Source organism: Suricata suricatta, chromosome 9 (genome assembly GCF_006229205.1).
Source record: "Suricata suricatta isolate VVHF042 chromosome 9, meerkat_22Aug2017_6uvM2_HiC, whole genome shotgun sequence".
Classification (NCBI taxonomy): domain Eukaryota; kingdom Metazoa; phylum Chordata; class Mammalia; order Carnivora; family Herpestidae; genus Suricata; species Suricata suricatta.
The window spans coordinates 105,340,624-105,361,116 of NC_043708.1; the positions used below are offsets into that span (position 1 = coordinate 105,340,624).

The 20,493-nt window shown below is 55.9% G+C and overlaps 1 protein-coding gene across 1 annotated transcript in view; it reads right to left on the reverse strand.

Moving 5' to 3' along the window:
• Positions 1–1,338: 1,338 nt before the first annotated feature.
• ITGA11 (integrin subunit alpha 11) overlaps positions 1,339–20,493 on the reverse strand; it is a 104,806-nt gene continuing 85,651 nt past the window's right edge. The window contains exons 19-30 of the mRNA XM_029952261.1: positions 17,346–17,431; positions 16,204–16,411; positions 13,990–14,088; positions 12,553–12,629; positions 11,676–11,765; positions 10,736–10,826; positions 9,356–9,469; positions 9,058–9,144; positions 7,585–7,695; positions 7,171–7,266; positions 3,411–3,524; positions 1,339–2,695 (exon numbers count right to left, since the gene is read on the reverse strand). Coding sequence (XP_029808121.1) covers positions 2,624–2,695; positions 3,411–3,524; positions 7,171–7,266; positions 7,585–7,695; positions 9,058–9,144; positions 9,356–9,469; positions 10,736–10,826; positions 11,676–11,765; positions 12,553–12,629; positions 13,990–14,088; positions 16,204–16,411; positions 17,346–17,431 — 1,245 coding nt within the window. The 3' untranslated portion in view covers positions 1,339–2,623. The remainder of the gene's footprint in view (positions 2,696–3,410; positions 3,525–7,170; positions 7,267–7,584; positions 7,696–9,057; positions 9,145–9,355; positions 9,470–10,735; positions 10,827–11,675; positions 11,766–12,552; positions 12,630–13,989; positions 14,089–16,203; positions 16,412–17,345; positions 17,432–20,493) is intronic.

Sequence of the window (20,493 nt, forward strand, 5' to 3'; positions counted from 1 at the left end):
CTGTCACCAGGGGAACTCTAATAAATCAAAAATGATGGCCCAGCCCCTCTCCCAACCAATTACACGGGATTCCCGGGGAGAGGGGGGTGCGGCTGGCATAGATATCTTTTAAAGCTCCTCAGGCCTGAGAGGCGCTGTAGCAAGAGCTTTGCTCCCTGTTAAATGCATCTCTGTGGCCGTACCAGGAACTCTGTAAGACCTGTCTTGATCGTTTATACCCCAGAGCAGATAAATTCAGAAAGGGAGACTTGATGGAGAAATAGACGTGAGAGACACAGGGGGAGGGCTGAAGGCCTTGAAGTGACAAATCTCTGCCTTCTGGCCAGTTAGTTGTTCTTGGTGTAGGGCCAGGGTGGGGCATGGAGGAGCCATGGAGCCCTGGGGACAAAGGTGGCCTCTGACGGGCAGGAGGGTCCCGTTTGGTCACTTCTGGGCTGCATCTGACCTGCAGGTAGATTTTGTTTGGGCTGCAGCGTGGCCGCACGTAGCAACTCTTTAAACATGAATGCCAGGCTCTACAAGGCGGGTTTCACGTGACAGTGTTCTCTCAGAGTTGACGGTACTGGACGGGAGACTCCGTGCTACATCACACGGCACCCTTGTGCGTGTGGGGTTCACGGAGGGTCCTTCCGTCAGGTGCTCCATTCATGAGCGCAGGACTCCAGAGAAACTCGACTGTAAATGTGTCCTGATCTGGGTGGGGCTCCCACAGTTACCGTGTGTCCGTGGTTCTGCTCCTTTAGTGATCCCCCAGGCCGGGCTGGAATCACTACCCCACTTCAGAGAGAGCAATCCCAGGAGGAGTGTGGATTTTGCTGTGGATCTGAGGGCTGTCTCTTAACTGCTCTGGTTCAGAGTGTCCTCATCTATGGGGGGGGGGGCATGGAAAACAGGATCAAATAATTTCTACGTTTCTACCTCTGGCCTCTTGGGACTCTACCGGCACGAGATTAGAAGGGAGACCGCCTGGTTTAAGAGCAGCCTGTGTGTAAAGGTGGAGAAGTTCCAGAGTATAAGGTGAGCACTGAAATGCCAGCCTGGAGAAGTCTGGGAGGCCCGAGGGGGAGGAGCCGGAACGGAGGACTGGAAGGGACAGTGACCTGTGGGCTAACTCGTGGTCTTTGGAGGAAGGAAGTGCTGTGTCACTGGAGACGTCCACCCCGGACCACGCGGCCATCTGGAGGGGGCGTTGCAGGGAGCAAACGGTGGACAAGCCCCTTCCAAACATTGACATACTGGGAAGAAAGCAGGGGCCCCTCCCCCACCTCCTTTCCTTCGGAGAAAAGACGCTGGCTCCCCGGATATGCCCTGCCCACAGAACGGGAGATAGCACCTTGGTTGTTTTCAATCACTATTTTTTTTGGTATAGTTTTAGAAAACATTTACGACAGTAAAGGTCGTACTATGGGACGGGGGGCAGATGCCTTTGATGCGCCCCCCCTTTCATTTCTATCTCAAAACAAGATTAAGGCATAAATTACTTGCTGGGCACCCGGTGTGCCTGTTGTCCTCAAGGCGCCATCATTGGTGGTACCACTTGTCCCATGGGCCAGTGGTTCAGGATCAGGTATTTGCCACCGAGGTTCCACAGACTTGGGTGTCCCTGCACCGGCTTTAACCGGTGCTTTCCAGAGAGGACCGCTCAGCAGTGCCGGCTGAGCCCTTCTCTCTCAGGCATGGTGGGTGGAAGGGAGGGAGGGAGGCTGTGTGAGTGTGTGTGTGAGCGTGTGTGAGCGCGTGCGCGGAGAGGTTGGTGATGCAGGGAAAGGAAGCTCCCTCCTGCTACCCCGCTGCTGGGCGCTGCTGGGCCTCCAGTCATTGCCCTCGGGGCAGGCAGGCGGGAAGACCAAGTGGGTACCAGGGACCCAGGGAGTGCGCCGACTGCAGGCTTCCGCGGGGGCTAGGCACAACAGCCGCTGGGGGGGGGGTTGGTGTGTGGAGGTGGAGGGCCCACCTGCCTCCCATCTCGGGGTGGGCGCCCCGTATTCTGCATCCCAGCTGCCCGTCTGTCACAGTCTCCACGCCTCAGGGTCTCTTTTCATCCCTGTCCAGTAGCTGTCACCACCAAGCCCTTGGGCCCCGGGGTTCATTCAGGGGCAGCTCTCGTGCCTGGGGAAAGGGTGGGTGGGACTCAAGAGCCTTGGGCAGTGCTGGGGATGGGGTGCGGTGGGGTTGTGCGGATGGGAGGCCAGCACAAGTTTCAGATCTGCTGCCTCACTGGGTCCTGCTGGGACTTGAGGCCTGGAGTGTGAAGAACGGGTTTGCATCGCGTCCTTCCTCTGCCGGTGTCTTCTGAGGATGAGATGGTTATGAAATCCTAGCACCTTAGTGGTGGGGGCGGCAAACGCTCCCACAGAGCCCAGGGGAGGCTTTGGTGTGTCTTGGGACAGGGTCCCTTGAAGTCACCAGGGATCTGTGTTGGAGGTGTCGCGGCCTCCCAGCAGCGCAGTCCTTCTTAAAACTGGCTTGAGTTCCTTCCGGAGGGTGCAGGCTTGGTCTCTCAGGAGATGAGGTCAAGTGCAAAGCGAGCTGGCGGCTTCTCCACCCCAGCTCAGCGGCCTGGGCCGGCACATGGCCTGGACTGGTGTCCTGGCCCCCATCAACTCACAGCCTCCTCTGAGCCTCACTCCAGCGCTTTGGGGGTGGGGTCCAGGCCAGGCTCCCTCTTGCGTTTGGCACTTTTAAAGAAGCCGAGCTGAGGAGGCAAAGGGAGAAGTCTCAGAGGTGGGCAGGGCAGACATGGCCTGTCCCCCGTCTCTGCTTCCCCTCCACTAACCCTCCTAAGGCGTCTTCCTGTAGAAGGCTTCCCTGAATGCCCCAGCTAACACTGAGTACCCCCGACATACACCCCCAGCCCAGCAGAACTCCCTCGGTGGGCCGTGCAATGGGCCACTTAACTGGTGAGGGGGGACTGCAATGAAGTGGATGGAGCCTGGGTCAGGAGGCGAGAAGTCATGCTGTGTGACTCTGCCTTGGTCAGCACGCCTCTCTGGGCCTCCCTCCCCGCATCAGAGACCAGGGGTTCTGCACCTGAGGCTCACTGACAGAGGAGGGTTTGGGGGCTTGTTAACAGCCTGACCCTGTTGGAGAAATTTTGTGGCTGTGTGTGCTTTGCCGTTTCCTCTGAGAAGAGTAAGACTGAGCTCTCATCAGGTTCTCAAAGGGACCCACAAAAGGGTCAGAGCCACCAGCTGAGGGCCCTCTGGTGGCCTTCGTCAGTCTGCCTGCTGTGGTGGGACGTGGCTGTGTAGGTAGCAGGAGGCAAATTCTGGGCAGGAGGCCAGAGGGGTGTGTGTGCCAGCTCCCCCAGGGAGGAGAACGTGGGGACCCGCCACAGAGCTCACAGGCCCACCCCCACCTGCGCCGAACAGCCGGGATGCTGCTCTCCGCCGCCCCCTGCTGGGCCTCACCTTCCAGAGTGCCAGGACCAGCAGGGCCAGCAGCAGGAGGCCCCCCAGCGTGCTGCCCACGATGATCCAGAGGGGGATCTGCGAGTCTTCCTGCTTGGAGACCTCAAAAGTGATCTGTAAGGGGAGGAGTGCGCCAGCTCACCAGCATTCCTGTCCCGGGGCCCGGGCGGCGGCCGGGGTGGCAGGAGCTGGCCTGCTGGGATCTGCCGGAGGGGTCGGGGGCACCCAGCCCGCGGATGCCTCACAGGGCCCGGCCCTTGCACAAAGGGCACGGGAGTTAAATGACCCAGGTGATCCTGCCTCCTCTTTGAAACTTTCCGCCTTGGCCTTGGGCTCTGTCCCACCTTCCATGGCTCTGTGCTGGGACCTCTTCCTTATCTATAGTCATTTCCTGGTGAGCTCAGCACAGTCTTACCCAGTACGCATGGGGGGCCCAGGGTACTTTGTGACTTTAGGAGCCCATGCAAATGTTCTAATTCTTTTAAAATTTGAGGGAAAAACAAATATAATCTCTTGCCTGGATTATGTTGGTCTTTATATATAGTTGTCCTAAAATAATAAATTGTTATTTTTAAATGTCTATGTATTTATTCTTGAGAGAGAGAGAGAGGTAGAGAGCAAGCAGGGGAGGGGCAGAGAGTGAGGGAGACAGAGAATCTCAAGCAGGCTCCACACCGTCAGCACAGAGCCTGCTGCGGGGCTCAAACTCACAAGCTGTGAGATCACGACCTGAGCTGAAATCAAGAGTCAGATGCTTCACCGACTGAGTCATCCAGGTGCCCCTAGTTTGAATTATTCTTAAGGAGGAAGGGTCTCCGAAGATAAAAGTGCTCAGGGCCGGGGAAAGCGTAACACAGCCGTAGGCAAACTCACTCTGTCGTGGGGCTTTAACATCTACACGCTGACTGCTGTCACGTTTGTCCCTTTTACCGGGACTCTCCAGCCTCCTGTCCTCCTGTCTTCCTGGCCTGCTTGGCATCTTTAACAGGTGTCCGGACAAACTTTTTACCCACTTTGTACCCTCAACCCTGTGGCATCACCACCTTTCCCATGAAAACAAATGCCAGCATTGTCCTTCCTCGCTGTTCCTCAGGCCAGAAGCCTTTTGCTCGTCAATGACTCTTACCTTCATGTCCAGCTGTCTGTCCGTTCTACCTCTGAAGCACCCAGAATGTGGTAGTCCCGCTCCACGGCTACCTCCTTGGGCTGAACACCCTCTCTCCACGCCGCCGCCCCCCCCCCCCCAGGCTGCAGGAGCTGGCCAGCTGCCTCCTGGCTCCGGCCTCGCCCTCTGCAGTCTGTTCTCAGCATGGCAGGCTGTGTGCTAGGTGCCAGTCTGGAGCAGGGCGGATGTGTTCTCCGACTCAGAGTGGAAAATAAGAGCCCTGTGTGGCCCTCCAGGCCTTACTCTCTCCAGTTCTGCTCCTCTCAGTGGCTTCATCTCCCACCCTCCCATGGCTCTCTCTACTCCAAGCCTCCAGAGACCTGGCCCTCCAACACGCCAGGCACACGTCCACCGGAGGCCTTCGTACTGCTGTCCCTTCTTTCCTGCAGTGCTCCCCCCCCACTAGCCACATGACACCCCTATTCTTCATCGTCTCCGATGTCGGTTTATTGGGGAGGCTTTTCCCAATCTCCTTGTATAAAAAAGCACCCCCCCCCAAGTCTCCACCTTTATGCGCCTGCCTTTTTCCGGGCAGAACTTATCACCATTTGATGCTGATATATACACATGTCTTGCCTTTCTTCCCATCTAGAACGTCAGCTCCAGGGGAGCAGGGCTGTGTCTGCTCACTGTCCCATCTTCAGGGCCTGGGACAGAGCAGGAGCTCCCTCAACATGCCGAATGGCGCATGAACGAGCCCCCGCGGCAGCAGGGGAGAATCCTGGCGCAGCTCGAGTTGACTCACTGTTCAACTCGAAGCGGGTCACAGCCCCCTCTCTGCCTTATCTCACACAGCCTGAGTTTCCATATCTGAAAAATCGGGGTGGGGCGTACCTCACAGTGCTCTGAGGAGTGAGCAAGGAAACATGCAAAGTGTCTGTTACAGGCCCAGGGTGGGGGCTCAACAAAGGGCAGGTCCCTTCTGTGTTCTCTGTCCATCCGTAATGGCTGGGGCCTTCTCTGCCTTCCCGCCCCTGGCACCGAGCACACAGCCAGGCCCCCAGGGGCTTAAACTCTGGGGTGCTGGATTTCTAAGAGAGACGTGAGGCATCCAGAGAGTATAAGAAAGATTTTTGGAGGGCACCCAGGCGGCTCAGTCTGTTGAGCATCCGACTCTTGATTTTGGCTCAGGTCATGATCCCAGGGTTATGGGATTGACCCCTGTGTGACGCCCGTGCTGAGCGTGTAGCCTGCTTAAGATTCTCTCTCTCCCTCGGTGCCTCTCCTGTCCCTCTAAAACAGTAAATCAACAAAAAAGAGGGATTTGCGGGGGAGTGGGAGCTGATGGAGAAGGAGAATTCATTTAAAAGATGAACTAGTGTAGAGACGGGGTAGTGTGTGTGTGTGTGTGTGTGTGTGTGTGTGTGTGTGTGGTGGGCGTGCCTGTACACTGCCTCTTCTCTCTTGGCTGCCTGCAGAATTCCAACATATCTCACAAGATTCAGTTGAAGCAGACTGTCACCAGAGAACTTTCCCTGGACATCCCTTGCTCTGACTGGCCCCCCACCCAAGTCCAGCGCCTGTGCTCACCCCCAGATTGTGGCCATGACTTTGCTATCTCATCCCCATGTCTGCTTAATTCATCTCTGTATCCCTGGCAGGGGGGGGGGGGGTTGAGTCATAGGAAGAACACCCAACAAATGTTGGATGAATGAACTGCTTTTTAGGTGGGTCACCTGCATCCTGCCTCTAGGTTTTGGCACCTGCTGCGCCCCTGCGTGGCGGCCCCCACCTTGTTTATGAATGATATGCGTGCCTTCTATGAAGGGCTGGCCTCCTGACTGCGCCTAGTTTGGGCTCCAGCATCTCCTGGGGGTGGGGCTGGGGTTAACGCTGCATTGGGTACAGGAACCAGGGCCACGGTTTGGGGATGTGGCCAGTGGAGGGCAGCAGTGTCCCATGCCCAGGATGCCCGTGTCTCCATAGGACTGGGCTTTTCTTCAAGACCCCGCTTCTCCTTTTCTCAGGAGAGCACTGCAGGAAGCCTCGCCCCCTTTGGGAGGCCCTGATTCAAGGCAGTCTGGTCTGTGACAGTCTGGTTTTATCTGATTCAGAAAGAGTCCTAATATAGAGACAACTCGAGTTTCCTTGGTCTTCACGAATTCAGTTCATACCAGACTCTGTAAAGCATGTCATGTGCATTTCCTGAGATTTGAGGTACTAATGGATGGGGAGGAGAGGGGTGGTCATTGGAGGCTGCCAGCCGGCCCAGGACCCAGCGTCACAGCTGGTGGTTCCTATCAGTGAGCCTCACCAGCAGAGGGGCCTGGGTTCCAGTACTTTCTACTAGTGCAGAACATGCAGCTTCCTCTCCTCCCTCTCTTCCATGGGACTACTGTGGTCCAGAGCCTGCTGCGCCCCAGGCACTAGGAGAATGCCTACTTCCGGCCCCCTCCCTACTTTCGCCCCTAAAGGCCCTTTGATCTTGCTCTCCCCCTCCCCCTCTCCTCTGATGCTGTGCTAACTGCCAGCAGATGGGTCCCTCTGTCTCCTGCAGGAACACACACGAGTGGAGGGGAACTCTAGGGGAAGGGACCACCCCTTCCCCAGCTGGCCTGGCTTAAGCTCAGGTCTGCAGGGACCCAGGGGGCTCACCTGGCGGCTGGGATCCTCCTCACGGAAGATGAAGGGGCTGTGGAACTGTCTGTGCAAAGCTGCGTTGACCGTGATCTTCATCAACTTGTACTTGAGCTGTATGATCATAGGTCTTGTCAGAAGCCGGGCCCTCCCTGGGGGGAGACTCCCCAGCACCCACCACCTCCCCTTTCTTCCTTGGCATTCAGCCCAGGTGCTCTACTTACTGCTTTTATTTTTATTTTTAGAGACAGAGGGGGGTGGCAGGAGAGAGGGGCAGAGAGAGACAGAGAGAGAGAGAATCTCAGGCAGGCTCCATGCTCAGTGTGGAGCCTGACACAGGGCTTGATCCCACAACCCTGGGATCATGACCTGAGCCAAAATCAAGAATCAGATGCTCAACTGACCGAGCCCCCCAGGTGCCCTGTTACTTACTGCTTTTAGGGACCTCAACCACAGGTTCCCCAGCAGATGGAAATGGATTTCCTGGTTGGGGGCCAGCCTCACGTTGCAGCTGATGGAGACCACGTCAGAGTTGCTGTGATTCTGAAAGGGGGGTAGGTCTCGGGGTGGGCAACCAGGGTTCCGGGGGCGCGGGGAAGGCAGTTGGCCCTGCCATGACCCGAGCCGCCAGGGAGATGGCTGAGCTCCACCCCTCACCCAAGGTTTGCTCCTGGGTGAGGCGGGGCGGAGGACAGGGGCAAGGACAGTGGGGGTTGGGACGCAGGGCTGCGGCTGCCAGGGGAGGGCTGGACCACAAGGGAAGGAGGGCGTGTGTTGTACTTGAAGTTGTGAGTAACTGGGTGTCTTTTGGGAGCTGAACTTTGGTTCAATGTTAGGGAACCTAGAAATGTCATCACCACACAAACGGACCAGAGGAAACAACTGCATGCTTACTGGAACACATGCAGAAAAAGCATTTTTGGGAAATCCATCTTCTGTTTATGATTAAAATAAAAAAACTCCCAAGGAACTCACTGAATCTGAATAAAGGGTGTTTATAAAAAATCTATGGCAAGTGTCATGTTTAATAATGAAAACTTAAAAAAAAATCAAGATCAAGACAAGACTGTCATCATTTCTATGTCCCATTGACTGGAGGTCCTAGCTGGAGCCATAAGCTGAGAAGAGCCATTTATAAGGACTGACTGGTGAGGCTAACACTATTATTATTTGTACTAACACTATTATTATATGCCATCGGAACAGAAAAACCAAAGAAATCATCAAATAATCAGAATTTATTCGGTTAAACTTGTTCGAGTCTCTTTCTTGCAGCCACCTCAACCCCCACCCAGGCCCAGGCCTCAGTAAACTACACGACACTCACGAAATGCTTTGTGTGAGGCACTCGTTTGGGGAATAAAGCTGCTAAAACAGCTAAGATTTCTGTTTGGGGAAGAATAATGAGAGCATGCTCAGAAAATGGTATCTGGGGACAGTGGCAAGACTGGGAACACAAGCCTGGAATCTAGCAGGTGTTTGGGGGAGGGTCTTGGGAGGTGACATGAGTGGCCTTCCATCTCTGGGGACAGGGAGGCCCCAGCTGATGGGGTCAATGTCTCCACTACCAGCCATGGAGGTCCTGGCCTCCGCAGCCTTGTTCCACCTGGTTCCTTCCCCTTCCCTCTGCTCATCTGTGTCCCGCTGGCCCTTTAAGGCACAGCTGCCAGTCCTCTCTCCCTGCTCCTTTCCTCCACTGTCACTCTCTTGACACCTGTCACACCTGTGACATCAGGGTCACAGCTGGTCCCCTGGCTTCTTTGGCATTCACTCTATGTACCCTGTGAGACGATTAAGACCAAGAAGCATCTTCTCATTCTGTTTCCTCTGGGTTACTTTGTGCTCAACGCGCTCTTGGTGACCAACCACCGGCCAAGGAGAAAAGGAGCAGCACAGACCACTCACCAGCTGTGGGGCACGGCTCAGGTCTTCCTCCATCGGGGTGCGCCGGTACTCGGTGCTGTTTCCCCAGATGTTACAGGACGTGTTCCCCTGCACGAGGGACGCACGCCGGCCTCACAACCAGCATGGCCGCCGCCACCTCCCCGAGATGTTCCCTTCTCCTCCTCTTCCCCAGGAGGCCCAGCTGGCCCTGGTCCTGGGAGGAGGAGCTGAGGACGGAGGACTTGGGGACATGCCCACGGACAAGTCCTGTCTCCTCCTGGTCCCTCTCCTTTAAGCCGGTCCCCGAGGCCGCCCGTACCTGGTCAGTGAGGAAGTCCCTCAGCATCAGCAGGCGGTTGCCGCCCCTGGTGGCGACGGGGACGGTGATCTTCATCATCACCCCGTGGATGGGGAAGAAGCCCAGGTTCTGGATCTGTGGCCAGAGCGGGAGGCGTCAGTACAGGCCAGAGGGGTGGAGGTGGAGCTCCGCAGGGGCCATGGCCAGGCCTGGGAGACAGCCCCCTGCACGTCCCCTGGCCTTCTCACTGTGGAAGTTCTGCAGCTCAAATCAGGGCGGGGGCTGCACGGATGAGGTTGTGTGAACGCGGGGATGGGGTCAGGGTCCTGGAGGCTGAGGACAAGTCAGCGGGGGCATGTGGCTGGAGGACAAGGTCATGTGTCATGTCCATTTTCTTTTCTTTCTGTTTTTTGTTTGTTTGTTTGTTTTCTCATAGAGCAGAGAGTGTGCGTGCTTGCACACAGGAGTTGGGGGAGAGGCAGAGAGTGCAAGAGAGAATCCCAAGCAGGCTCCATCCACACTCTTAGTAAAGAGCCCAACCCAGGGGCTCAAACTCAAGAACCGTGAGCTCATGATGTGAGCCGAAATCAAGAGTCGGGAGCTTAACGGACCTAGCCACCCAGGTGCCCCAGGTCACGTCCATTTTTAACCTCCCTTGGCTGTGGGGGTTTTGCAGCCTGGTGCTGGCGGCCCCCCTGCCCTGCGGTCAGGGAACTGAGTGGCCTCAGCTAAACCCCTCCGGGTCCAGCCCAGCCAGGCACCTGTGCGGCTGGAGTGCAGTTCCCAGCTGTCAGCCTGCCCCCAGCTCTCATGCAGAGCTCAGAGGCTCGGGGGCCCACACTGCAGACTGCTCAACTGCCTCCTAATTCTCCTTCTCGCCCCTTCCTTAATGACAGGCACCGAGACAAACGCCACGTTTCCCAGCTTCCCTATGTAACTGCAAGTGTGAGAAACTACCAAGGAGCTTCTTTAGTAGGGAAGGGTCTGCTCTTCTCCCCTTCCTTCTTCCTGGAAGGAGAACGCGATGGCTGGAGCTGCAGCTCTCGGCCCATGAGGAACCTGAGAGGCTGGTAATCGCATGTTGAGGCCGGTGGCCCAGAAGGGAGCCCCAATACCGATGACTTTGTGAAGCTGTCAACTCTGGACTTCTTTTATGGAGAGAATAAACCCTGGTCCGTTTAGACGCTGTTTTTATATTTTTTAAATCATATGCAGCCGCACCTAACCTTCACTGATACACCTTCCCAGTCCAGTGCCATTAGTGTCTAGACGAGGCCCAGAGAGGGGAAGGAACTTGCCTAAAATCACACAGTGAGTGGGTGACAGGGTCGGGCCAAACCCCAGGCACGAGCAATGATTCCAGATTCCTCCCCTCCCAAAAGGGGGCTCCTCAGCTCTTACCTTAAAAACGCAGCTGAAGGGAGGCCCGATGCCATCATACCTCTCCAGAGAGCTATTGGGCTTGACCTCGTAGTGACTCAGGCTGCTGCTCCTGCAGGGACAGAGGACAGGCCGCATGAGCTCAGTCAATGTTGGCTAATGGAGAAATGAACCAAAGAGGGTGCGGGCGTGTGCTCGGCTCTCCTAGACTGCAAAAACAGGTTTCCTCTTGCGTCCATCCGGAGAGCCCGGTCAGGAAGGGTTCTGAGGCTCAGCAGGAATACACGCTGACATCAGTTAGCAACGTCCTCCCGTGTGGGATGGGCGTGAACCAGAAGAGCCTTATTTGACATCCCTGCCCCAGGGCCTGGCCTCTGAGCATGAACTTGCCCACCATGCCCCGTTCCAGCCTTTAGCAGTGGCTGAGGGAGGGCCTGAGCTTTTCATCCCACCAGGGAGCTCCCAGAAGACAGGCTGGGGGCCGGTGGTACACGGAGGGGAATGGAGGACAGCACAGGGCAGTGGGAGCAGTTTGCCCCGTGGGGAGGAGCGCTGTCTCACTTTTGCCATCTAGAGCTGCGGTTGCAAGTCAGTAATGAAAAGCAGATGGAGTTTTGGTAGGTTTTATCACTATTTGAAACTTCTCTACAGACCACGTTCCCACTTACTGCCTGAACTTGGGGTGGACGCCTCTGGCTGCCCCAGCCCTCTGTCTTCACCCCTGCTGGGAGCTCCCTGGAGGCTGGATCTGAGTCTCCTCCTTCTGATAGTTTGACAGCACCCGCCTGCCCACCACGGATGAGGGGGCTGCACCCTCCCACCACTCAGGGACACACCTGCCTCTGGCCCATGGTCCCTCAGCACTGGAGCCTGGTCCCTGACACCTCTGGGCGGCCCCCCAGGGGCACCCCACCTGAGGCCTCACTTCCCTCAGGCCCCCCTCCCACGGGGCCCCGCCCACCTGGTGAAGAGGACATCGGCCTCGTATTTGAGGTGGAAGCGCAGGAGGGCCACGTTGTCTTCTTTGGTGCTCTCCTCCTCATCACTGTCACTGCAGGGACAGCCCCCAGAGCCATCAGGAAGGAACCGGCTTCTACCAGCTCAGCCAGCACACCTGACGGGCTCACTGCAGCCCCTGGAGATGCGCAGCCCACCTCCCAAGTTGCAGGTAAGAAAAGAAGAGGAGGGCCCAGAAAGGGTGAGTGAACTTCCCTGCAACGCACAGCGTGTACACAGTGAAACTGGAAGCGGAGCACTGGCTGCCCTACTTCCAACCCAGTGTTCTCTCTGTCCTGGACTTCTCTCCCCCGGGATATTTTCCCATTTCACTTATTTATTTGTTATATTTTTAAAGTTTATTTGTTTTGAGAAAGAGAGAGAACAAACTGGGGAGGGGCAGAGAGAGAGGAGGACAGAGGAGCTGAAGCAAGCTCTGTGCTGTCAGCACAGAGCCCAGCGCAGAGCTTGAACTCACCAACCGAGAGATCATGACCTGAGCCGAAGTCTGAAGCTTAACCGGCTGTGCCACCCTGGCGCCTGGCATTATTCCATTTGAAGAGACCTCACTCCCTTTACTCGGTGAGGATGTCTATCCCTTGCTTCGCCTATCTTTGGGGGCTGCTGTGAGGACTGTTACATAGGCTATAGAAACTACTACATAAAGGTGAGGGTGTTATTATTTATGTCCAAGCTGCCCCAGACTGAAGAATGGCAGCAGCCTTGCAAGCGGCAGGTTGGCCTAAGTGGGGAGTGGGGGTTCCCAGGTCAGCGCAGGGAGGGGCTAGCAGGCCCGGGAGCAGCACGGAGCTGGAGGAAGAGGGGGCAGGCGGGGCCCTGACCTGCCAGCCGCGAGCCGGATCTCCAGGTGATGCAGAAAGACGGATTTGCTGAACTCAAAATCCAGGCGGAAAGCTACCTGCGAGGAAGAGGTCCAGTCGCTGGAGCTGGGGTGGCTGGGAACTGGAGGTCTGGGCCTGCCCTCCCTGCCCCTGCCCCTGCCCCCGGCCTGGGAGGGGGGCTGCTGGCTGGAGGGGGGCTGGGGGTGGGAGGGCCAGGTGCCTGCTGAGCTCAGGACCTGGGACGGGGACAGCCATGGACCAGACGTCCTCTGCTGGGGTCTCTTGGTTGTGGGGCCAGCCCTCCCTCCTGTGGCTTCCTTTTTTGTTTTCAACTACTGGCAACTAGAAAGCAGCAGGTCCAACTTCAGACTCCTGCAGGAGTCCCTGGGTGGGAAAGGGGAGGCGGCCACCACCCCGTGCCACAGGATTTGGGGCCTGAAGCCAGAGGTAAGATGCCTCACCCACCACTTCTTCCCACATGAAGATGAGGTGGGGTGAGGCCAGGAGAAGGGAGGAGGCTGCCCCCGGCACCCAGCACGTTAATAAGGCTCCTGCCTCCTAGTGCAGCCATCCTCCCACTATTCCGATGACCCAGGCCAAGGGCTTTGCCCGGGACTGGGCCCTGGGTCCCCTGATTGTCACCCTGTGACCTCTGACCCTCCTTGCCACCTTCCGCCCCACTCTGGAGGCGGTCCTGGGGCTTTCCATAGGCCCCTGTGCTTTTCCCTCTTGGGTTTTCCTAAGGAGATCTTCGGGCCCCATTGCTGACTTGTGTCCTTTGGCAAGGAGCCCTCGGGGACCCCCACCTCTTGCCCCACCTCCTCTCCTTCCACCAGCCTTGCAGACCCTGGTCCTGGAGACACACTGCCACTCTCTAGCAAGCTCTTGCCTCAAGCTCTGATTCCTGCTCTACAAGCAGCTTGGTCTCAGTCGGGTCTTCTCTTGCTCCAGAACCTTCAGTGGCTGCCCACTGCCCAGCGGAGATGGGGGAAAGCCACACGATCTGGAGTCTGGAATTTGGAGATGTTCCCTGACAACTTTGCTTCTCCCCGCCCCATACCCTACCGACTTTCCACAGGCACTTTTAGGCTCGTGGTAAGTGCTCACAAAATGTGAGTTTTTATCCCAGTCTCTTGCCATGCACACCGGAGGATGAGGTTGGTCTCTGAGAAAATGTGTCATGATAAAGGAGAGCAGGGTTAAGTGGCCAAAAGGTGGGCAGGAGTGGTAGGGTCCCCTCCCTTCCCCACCTGCTGCAGGTGAAGGGACCTGGATGTTCTCCTGGGGTGGGCTGGCTAGTTAGGTTATTTGAATGTCATTTCCTGGGCTTCTCCCTCCCTTCCCTGTTGTCCCCTCAGTTCACTTCCATTTCTCTGGCATCCCCAGTGCCTCCCAGTCCCTGCCTGACCCCGCCCCCACATGGCCCCCAGCCTCCACCTTGGCCTTGGCACGGAAGAAGGGGTAGCTGACATTGCAGACTTTCTTGTGGAGTCTCTTCTCCTCGTTTATGCACTCGATGCTGCCGTCTGAGTCATCCTGGAGGTGGGAGGGCACGGTGGGGAGCAGTTAGGTGGGCCAGAGACCCAGGTCTGGGCCCCCCCAAGCTACCCCCACCCTCTGTACTGAAGCTGCAGTTGGAAGGAAGTTGGGACCACAGGGGCCCTAGAGAAAGGGGTGGTGGTGGGTTTGAGGGGGAAACACCACCAGGCCCCCCAGCCTATCTGAGCTGGGGCCCTGCAGGTCTAGTGCAGGTGTCTCAGCACAGGTCCTGAGGGAGGGGACTCACAGCACCCTCTAGATTGATGCTGCTGGGTGGCAGATGACCCACTAATTCGCTTGGGTCTCATTTTGCTTATCTGTGAAATGGGGATGACAGTGCCTACCTCATTTAGTCGCTATGGGCGTTCAATGATACAAAGCATATAAACGCAGGGCCTCGTTCAGTGTAGTCGCTCACTAGGCTGATGATTTGTACCTGCTGTGGGCTCTGCACCCTTGGGCTTGAAGTTGCATGCCTAAGGAACATGTGTGTTTCCTTGGATGGATATGTAGGTTGGGCATGCTTTTGCATATGCGTGCACAAAATGTATGTGGTCAGACTAACACGTTTGTTCCTGGCTAAGGGGGTGCTTCCTCTGCTCGAGTTCCCCTTGGCTGGATGGTCAGGGGAAGACCAGGGAGAGGGGAGCTGGTCTCCCAGCTGTGAGCATCTCCGGGGCTGAGGATGGATGGGAGGTGTCCTGTGAAGGGGCCAGGAGCCTCCCCTCAGTTCCCAAAGCTCTTCTGCGCCCCAGAAACAAAACCCCATGACTCTTGGCCCCTGGGGCCATGAATAGGCATGAGACTGTAAAGTCTGGGCCAGGGAAGTGCTGAAAGGTGGAGGTAGGTTTTGGGCTCAGTTCCCCCCTAAGTGTCCCAAGTGTGACAGATGCAAAAATTTCTGGGCAGGACAGCACTTTGAAAGGGCATCACATGGCCTCCTCCCCTCCCCTCAGGGCTGTGGGGGGGCGTGGTGGTGCGGCCCAGCCCTGGGCCTGATAGAGGGACCGACTGGTGGCGGTTCCGCAGTGGTGGTGAGGACAGAAGGGCCCCTGTGCCTGCCCCACACCACACTCCGGGCTCCACATGGACACTCAGGGGTCCCTGTGGGCGGGGACCAGGGGACCCCGGCACCCACACATGACAGCAATGTCCTGGGTTTTCTCCGGGACTTCTCTTGTGCCCTGCGGGAGCTTCGGGTTACTGCACGCTAGCACTCGGCACTCTGGATGTCCCTGCAGTTCACACAGGGCTGCGCCCCAGACTTATAGGGGGCTGGAGGGGTTTGTGTGGCCTTCTGGGGCTTTGGGAAGGCCCTCGAGAGCACACGACATGATTATGCTGTGCCGTGAGGAACCCCACACTGCCACTTAGCAGCTGTGCGCTCCTGATCTGGCCCCTTAATGCCTCATTGTGCCTCAGTCACCTCCTCTGTGAAATGGTAACCAAGAAGAAACAGGAGTCTGTTGGGCAGAGGAGGGAGGGAGCCCAGGCAGGGGACTGTGTGGGTAGGGCCTCAGGTGTGCTGGGAAGTGGCAGTGGCAGTGGGACTCAGGGTGTGGGCGTGAGCCTAGAGGTGGCAGGTGATGGATGGTGAAGTAGGATGGGCCTTGAATGCCACAACAAAGGGTCTGGAATTTGTTGTGAAAGCAGCTGGGCATGATGGGAAAGTGGGAGTAGCCTGTTCCGATTCTTGTTAGAAGGGGCCTTTTGAGAACCCCTGAAGGATGAGATGTAGGCAGAGGGTGTTTATGAGCTGGCGTGCACAAATATGGTGTGTGTGTGTGTGTGTGTGTGTGTGTGTGTGTGTGTGCGCGTGCACACACACCTAATGAGGGCCAAGGACAGACCAAAGCATATCCCTCCCCACATTCCTGAATGGGTCAGACCCTCCTCTATTGGTGGTTCTCAATGCTGGCTACACACTCCCATGGCCCGGGCAGCGTTAAAAGCACACTGTTGCAGGCCCGACCTTGGGCCAGGTTGATGTGAATCTCCGGGAGAAGTCTGGTCACAGGTGCTTGTAAGCCGGGCAGGCCCCTTGGCTGGAGCCCGTCTTTCCTGCCTCTGCCCTCAGCCTCTGGAAGGCGGGGCAGGTCACCAAGGTCTCACCTTCTGGATCAAGCTGGCAAACTGCAGGTTTGCTGACTGCGAAATATTTAGGACGGTGCTATAAGCATTCTCGCCCCTGTTCTCCAGCACGGCCTCCACCGCCACCCGCCGGCGCGTGCTCTCTATGATGAAGACGGCGGTGTCGAAGGTGAGCGTGAACGTGGAGCAGTCCGGCGCAGGCTTCCTCAGCACCCGCTGGCAGTACTCCCTGCGGGGAAGGGACCCCCAGGGATCAGGAGGATGGGCTGGGGGATGCGGGGCCAGGCCTCCCGACTCCTGTATCGCCTCTCTACCCAGCATGTTTCCCTTTGGGCTTTGGCTACTGGGAAGTTCAGCGCCAAATGTGAAGACAATCTTGATTAGTGGCTTAGATGGATAGAATATTTGCTGCTTCTTCTTTGTGCTTGTGTTTGTGCCATTTCTATTTATTGTATACGTCATTGTATCTAAATATCCATCAGATGTGTCTTCTATCTAAATATCTCGGAGTTGGGTAAAAGTTGAGCATGAATTATTTGAAAATATATTACATAAATTTGAAATATGACATTTTCTATTTTTTCCCCTTTTCTGCTATAGAACCACAGGTCCTAGTCTCCACTTTTTAAAAACGATTTTAATGTTTATTTATTTTTGAGAGAGAGAGACAGAATATGAGTGGGGAGGGGCAGAGAGAGGGAGACACAGAATCTGAGGCAGGCTCCAGGCTCTGAGCTGTCAGCATAGAGCTTGATGTGGGGCTCTAACTCACAAACTTTGATGTCATAACCTGAGCCAAAGTTGGATGTTTAACTGACTAATCCACCTAGGGGCCCCTTATTCTCCACCTTTTATCTGCTTGGTAGTGAAGGTTCCAAAGAAAGGACTCCTTTTTCTTAATAAAATTAGAGGAGGTTGGATAAACTAGTAGTTTTCATTTTACGGAGGATCTGGCCGAGGCCCAGAGAGGGAGGGGACTTGCCTGAGGTCCCACAGGAGTTAGAGGCAGAGAGCCTGGGTTAGACTCAGGCTCCAAGTTCAGTGTTTGACCCATGCTGCCTGCAAGAGAGATGTGCAGGAAGTAAACAGCTCCTCTAGGAGCCCTGGGTCCACCAGCAGGGAGGGAAAGGAGTCAGGGTGGGGGCAGGGAGGGGCCTACTCACATGGCTGTGGGCAGGTCGCTGTGGGCATCCAGCAGGAGGTCGGGGACACAGTGCTCATCCTCACTGCAGCCGTTCCAGAAGGGCACCTGGGCCAGGGAAAGCCAGGGAGGGATGAGTGGGCGGGCAGCCCTTTTCTCTGGGGGCCATCCCTCACCCCCACAGCATACCAGCTCCTCTCTCTACCACTCTAGGCTTTGTCTTCTCTGGCCTTTCCACAGACACTATCTGCTGTTTCTCATGCTTTTGCCTTAGGTACTCCCTCCTCTAATACATGGCTCAAAACAGCTCTCCTGGGTCTCTTTGAAGTTCTCGACTGAGCTGGTAGCACAGAGCACCCACCCACCCCATAGGGTGGCTCCAGTCCACATTTGCTGATCATCTGTGTGAGAGGCAAGGTCTTAGGTGCTGGGGATACAGGCTGCGGAAGGCAGCTTCTGCTCTCAGCTCATGGGGAAGCATTGGTGTGTGAACAAATAATTATAGTGTGAAATGTGCAAAAAAAAAAAAAGAGAGAGAGAGAGAGAGAGCTGTAGGAGGCATAGGAGAGGCAGGGGAGGCCTGGACAGGGTCAGAGAAGCCTTCAGGGAAGAGACAGTAGGTCAGAGTTCTGAAGGATGACCAAGTAGCTGGGTGACCAGGGAAGTCGGGGGAAGGATGAGCCTGTGCAAAGGTCCTGAGGCATGGGGCAGCATGGAGAGTCTGGAAAATGACGGGTGGTTGGGTGTTGCTGTTGTGTGGGGTGCAGAGGATGGAGAGATGGGTGGGGCCGGTTCCTACAGGGCCTTGAGTTGTGCCTTGCAAGGGACCCAAGTCATGGACTACGAGGCAGGGGAGGGCTCCTGTCGGGCCTGTATACTGACGGCTTCCACTGGGGGTGGAGAGGAGACAGCAGGTTAGAGCCGCCAGAGGTGGGGTCCCTAGGGCCTGGAGTTCATCAGAGCTAAGGGGGCAAAGGGCCCGGGATGGTGGCTGAGTTCCTTTGTCCGTGTGTGGAAGGATGGCTCATTTATACAGGGCGGGGTTAGGCTGAGTTCAGCTCTGGGGTACTCGGAGTCTGAGAAGCCTGTGGACCTTCCAGGGCAGAGGAGTGCCACCGTCCCTGCCAAGGACATGGCCCAGACACAGGGGAGGGGAAGCAGGGGTCACAAAGTCCTCACAGATCTGAAATTCACGAGCTTTTCTCAAAGGTGAGCTCTGTAACCGCCTCGCTCAGATCCACAGGCTCGTACGTGGACACGTTTCCCTCAAGCACAGCCCTCAGCTCGGCCACCCCATGGTGGATTCGCAGCCAGTGAGAGGGCAGCAGAGCTGGGGAGTGCAGGGCAGGGTGAGGCCATGCAGTGAAGGGACACAGCATAGAACATGGTGGCAGGGGTGCCTGGGGACCTCAGTTGGTTGAACAACCAACTTCAGCTCAGGTCATGATCTCACAGTTCATGGGTTCGAGCCCCGCGTCGGGCTCTGTGCTGACAGCTCAGAGCCTGGAGCCTGCTTCAGATCCTGTGTCTCCCTCTCTCTGCCCCTCCCCTGCTCATACTCTGTCTGTCTCAAAAACAAACATTAAAAATATTTTAAAAAACCACTGTGGCAGCTCAGGGAAGCTTCATTGTACCCTGGTACCCACATTCCCCTCGGTGATTTCAAGCCTCCAATGAGACCCCCTCTCCCCCTCCCCCACCTGGCAGGCTGCGGTGTAAAAAGTGTGAAAACTGTATTATAACCTTCAGAAGCATTTCCATCCAGTTGATTAAAAGGAATAATTAATGTGATAAGTCACCGCTGCACTCAATTATGTGGAACAGCTCATTCCCCCAGGAGGCCGGCCACCGCAGCGCTCAAACAGTGCCGGGTGCCGAGCGGATGCTAAGGAGGAATCTGTGGAAGAGCGATGGGCGGAAGTGCTTCTCCTTCACCAGAGACTGGGGATGAGAAATCCAGATGAACGAGATTTTTAGAAATGTAGCCGCTACTCAAAGCCCTCCATAATATGACCCAGATTGTCTTTTTTCAGCTCTGTTTCTCTTTACATTTTTAAAATGTTTATATTTGAGAGAGGGGGATAGAGAGAGACAGAGTGAGTGTGTGTGTGAGTGAGTGAGTGAGTGGGGGAGGGGCAGACAGAGCTGGAGACACAGTTGGAAGCAAGTTCCAGGCTCTGAGCTGTCAGCACAGAGCTTGACATGGCGCTTGACCTCATGAGCCGTGAGATCATGACCTGGGCCAAAGTCAGACACTTAATTGACTGAGACACCCAGGCGCCCCAACTCTATTTCTCCTTTAAAATTTTTTTCTTTTTTTTAACATCCCTTCAATCTGCTTTTTTATTTTTTTAATTAAAAATTTTTTTTTAATGTTTTATTTATTTTTGAGAGAGACAGCGTGAGTAGGGGAGGGTCAGAGAGAGAGGGAGACACAGAATCTGAAGACAGGCTACAGGCTCTGAGCTAGCTGTCAGCACAGAGCCTGATGCAGGGCTTGAACTCATGAACCATGAGATCATGATGTGAGCCGAAGCTGGATGCTTAACTGACTGAGCCACCCAGGCGCCCCTCAATCTGCTTTTTTTTTTTAAACTTTTTTTATGTCTTCATTATTTTATTTTATTTATTTATTTTGAGAGATAGAGACAGAGAGGGAGCAGGGGAGGAGCAGACAGGGGGAGACACAGAATCTGAAGCAGGCTCCGGGCTCTGAGCTGTCAGCACAGAGCCCTACATGGGGCTCAAACCCACAGATTGTGAGATCATGACCTGAGCTGAAGTCGGATGCTTAACCAACTGAGCCACCCAGGCGCCCCTCAATCTGCTTTTTTAAAAAATTTATTTTGAGAGAGGAAGCAGAGAAAGGCGAGCAGAGATGGGGCAGAGAGACAGAGAGGCGGAGACAAAATCCCAAGCAGACTCCCCACTGTCAGCACAGAGCCCAATGTAGGGCTTGATCCCACGAACGATGAGCCAAATGAACTGTGACCTGAGCCCATCAAGACTTGGATGCCCAACCAACTGAGCCCCTCAGGTGCCCCCAGCCTGCTTTTTTCTCTTCCATCCCTTGGATATACTGTCAGCCCACTCTTCCCATCTCTGTGTATCTGAATCTGGTCTATTCTTTAAGATCCAGCCGACAGTCACCCCCTCCAGGAAGTCTCCCT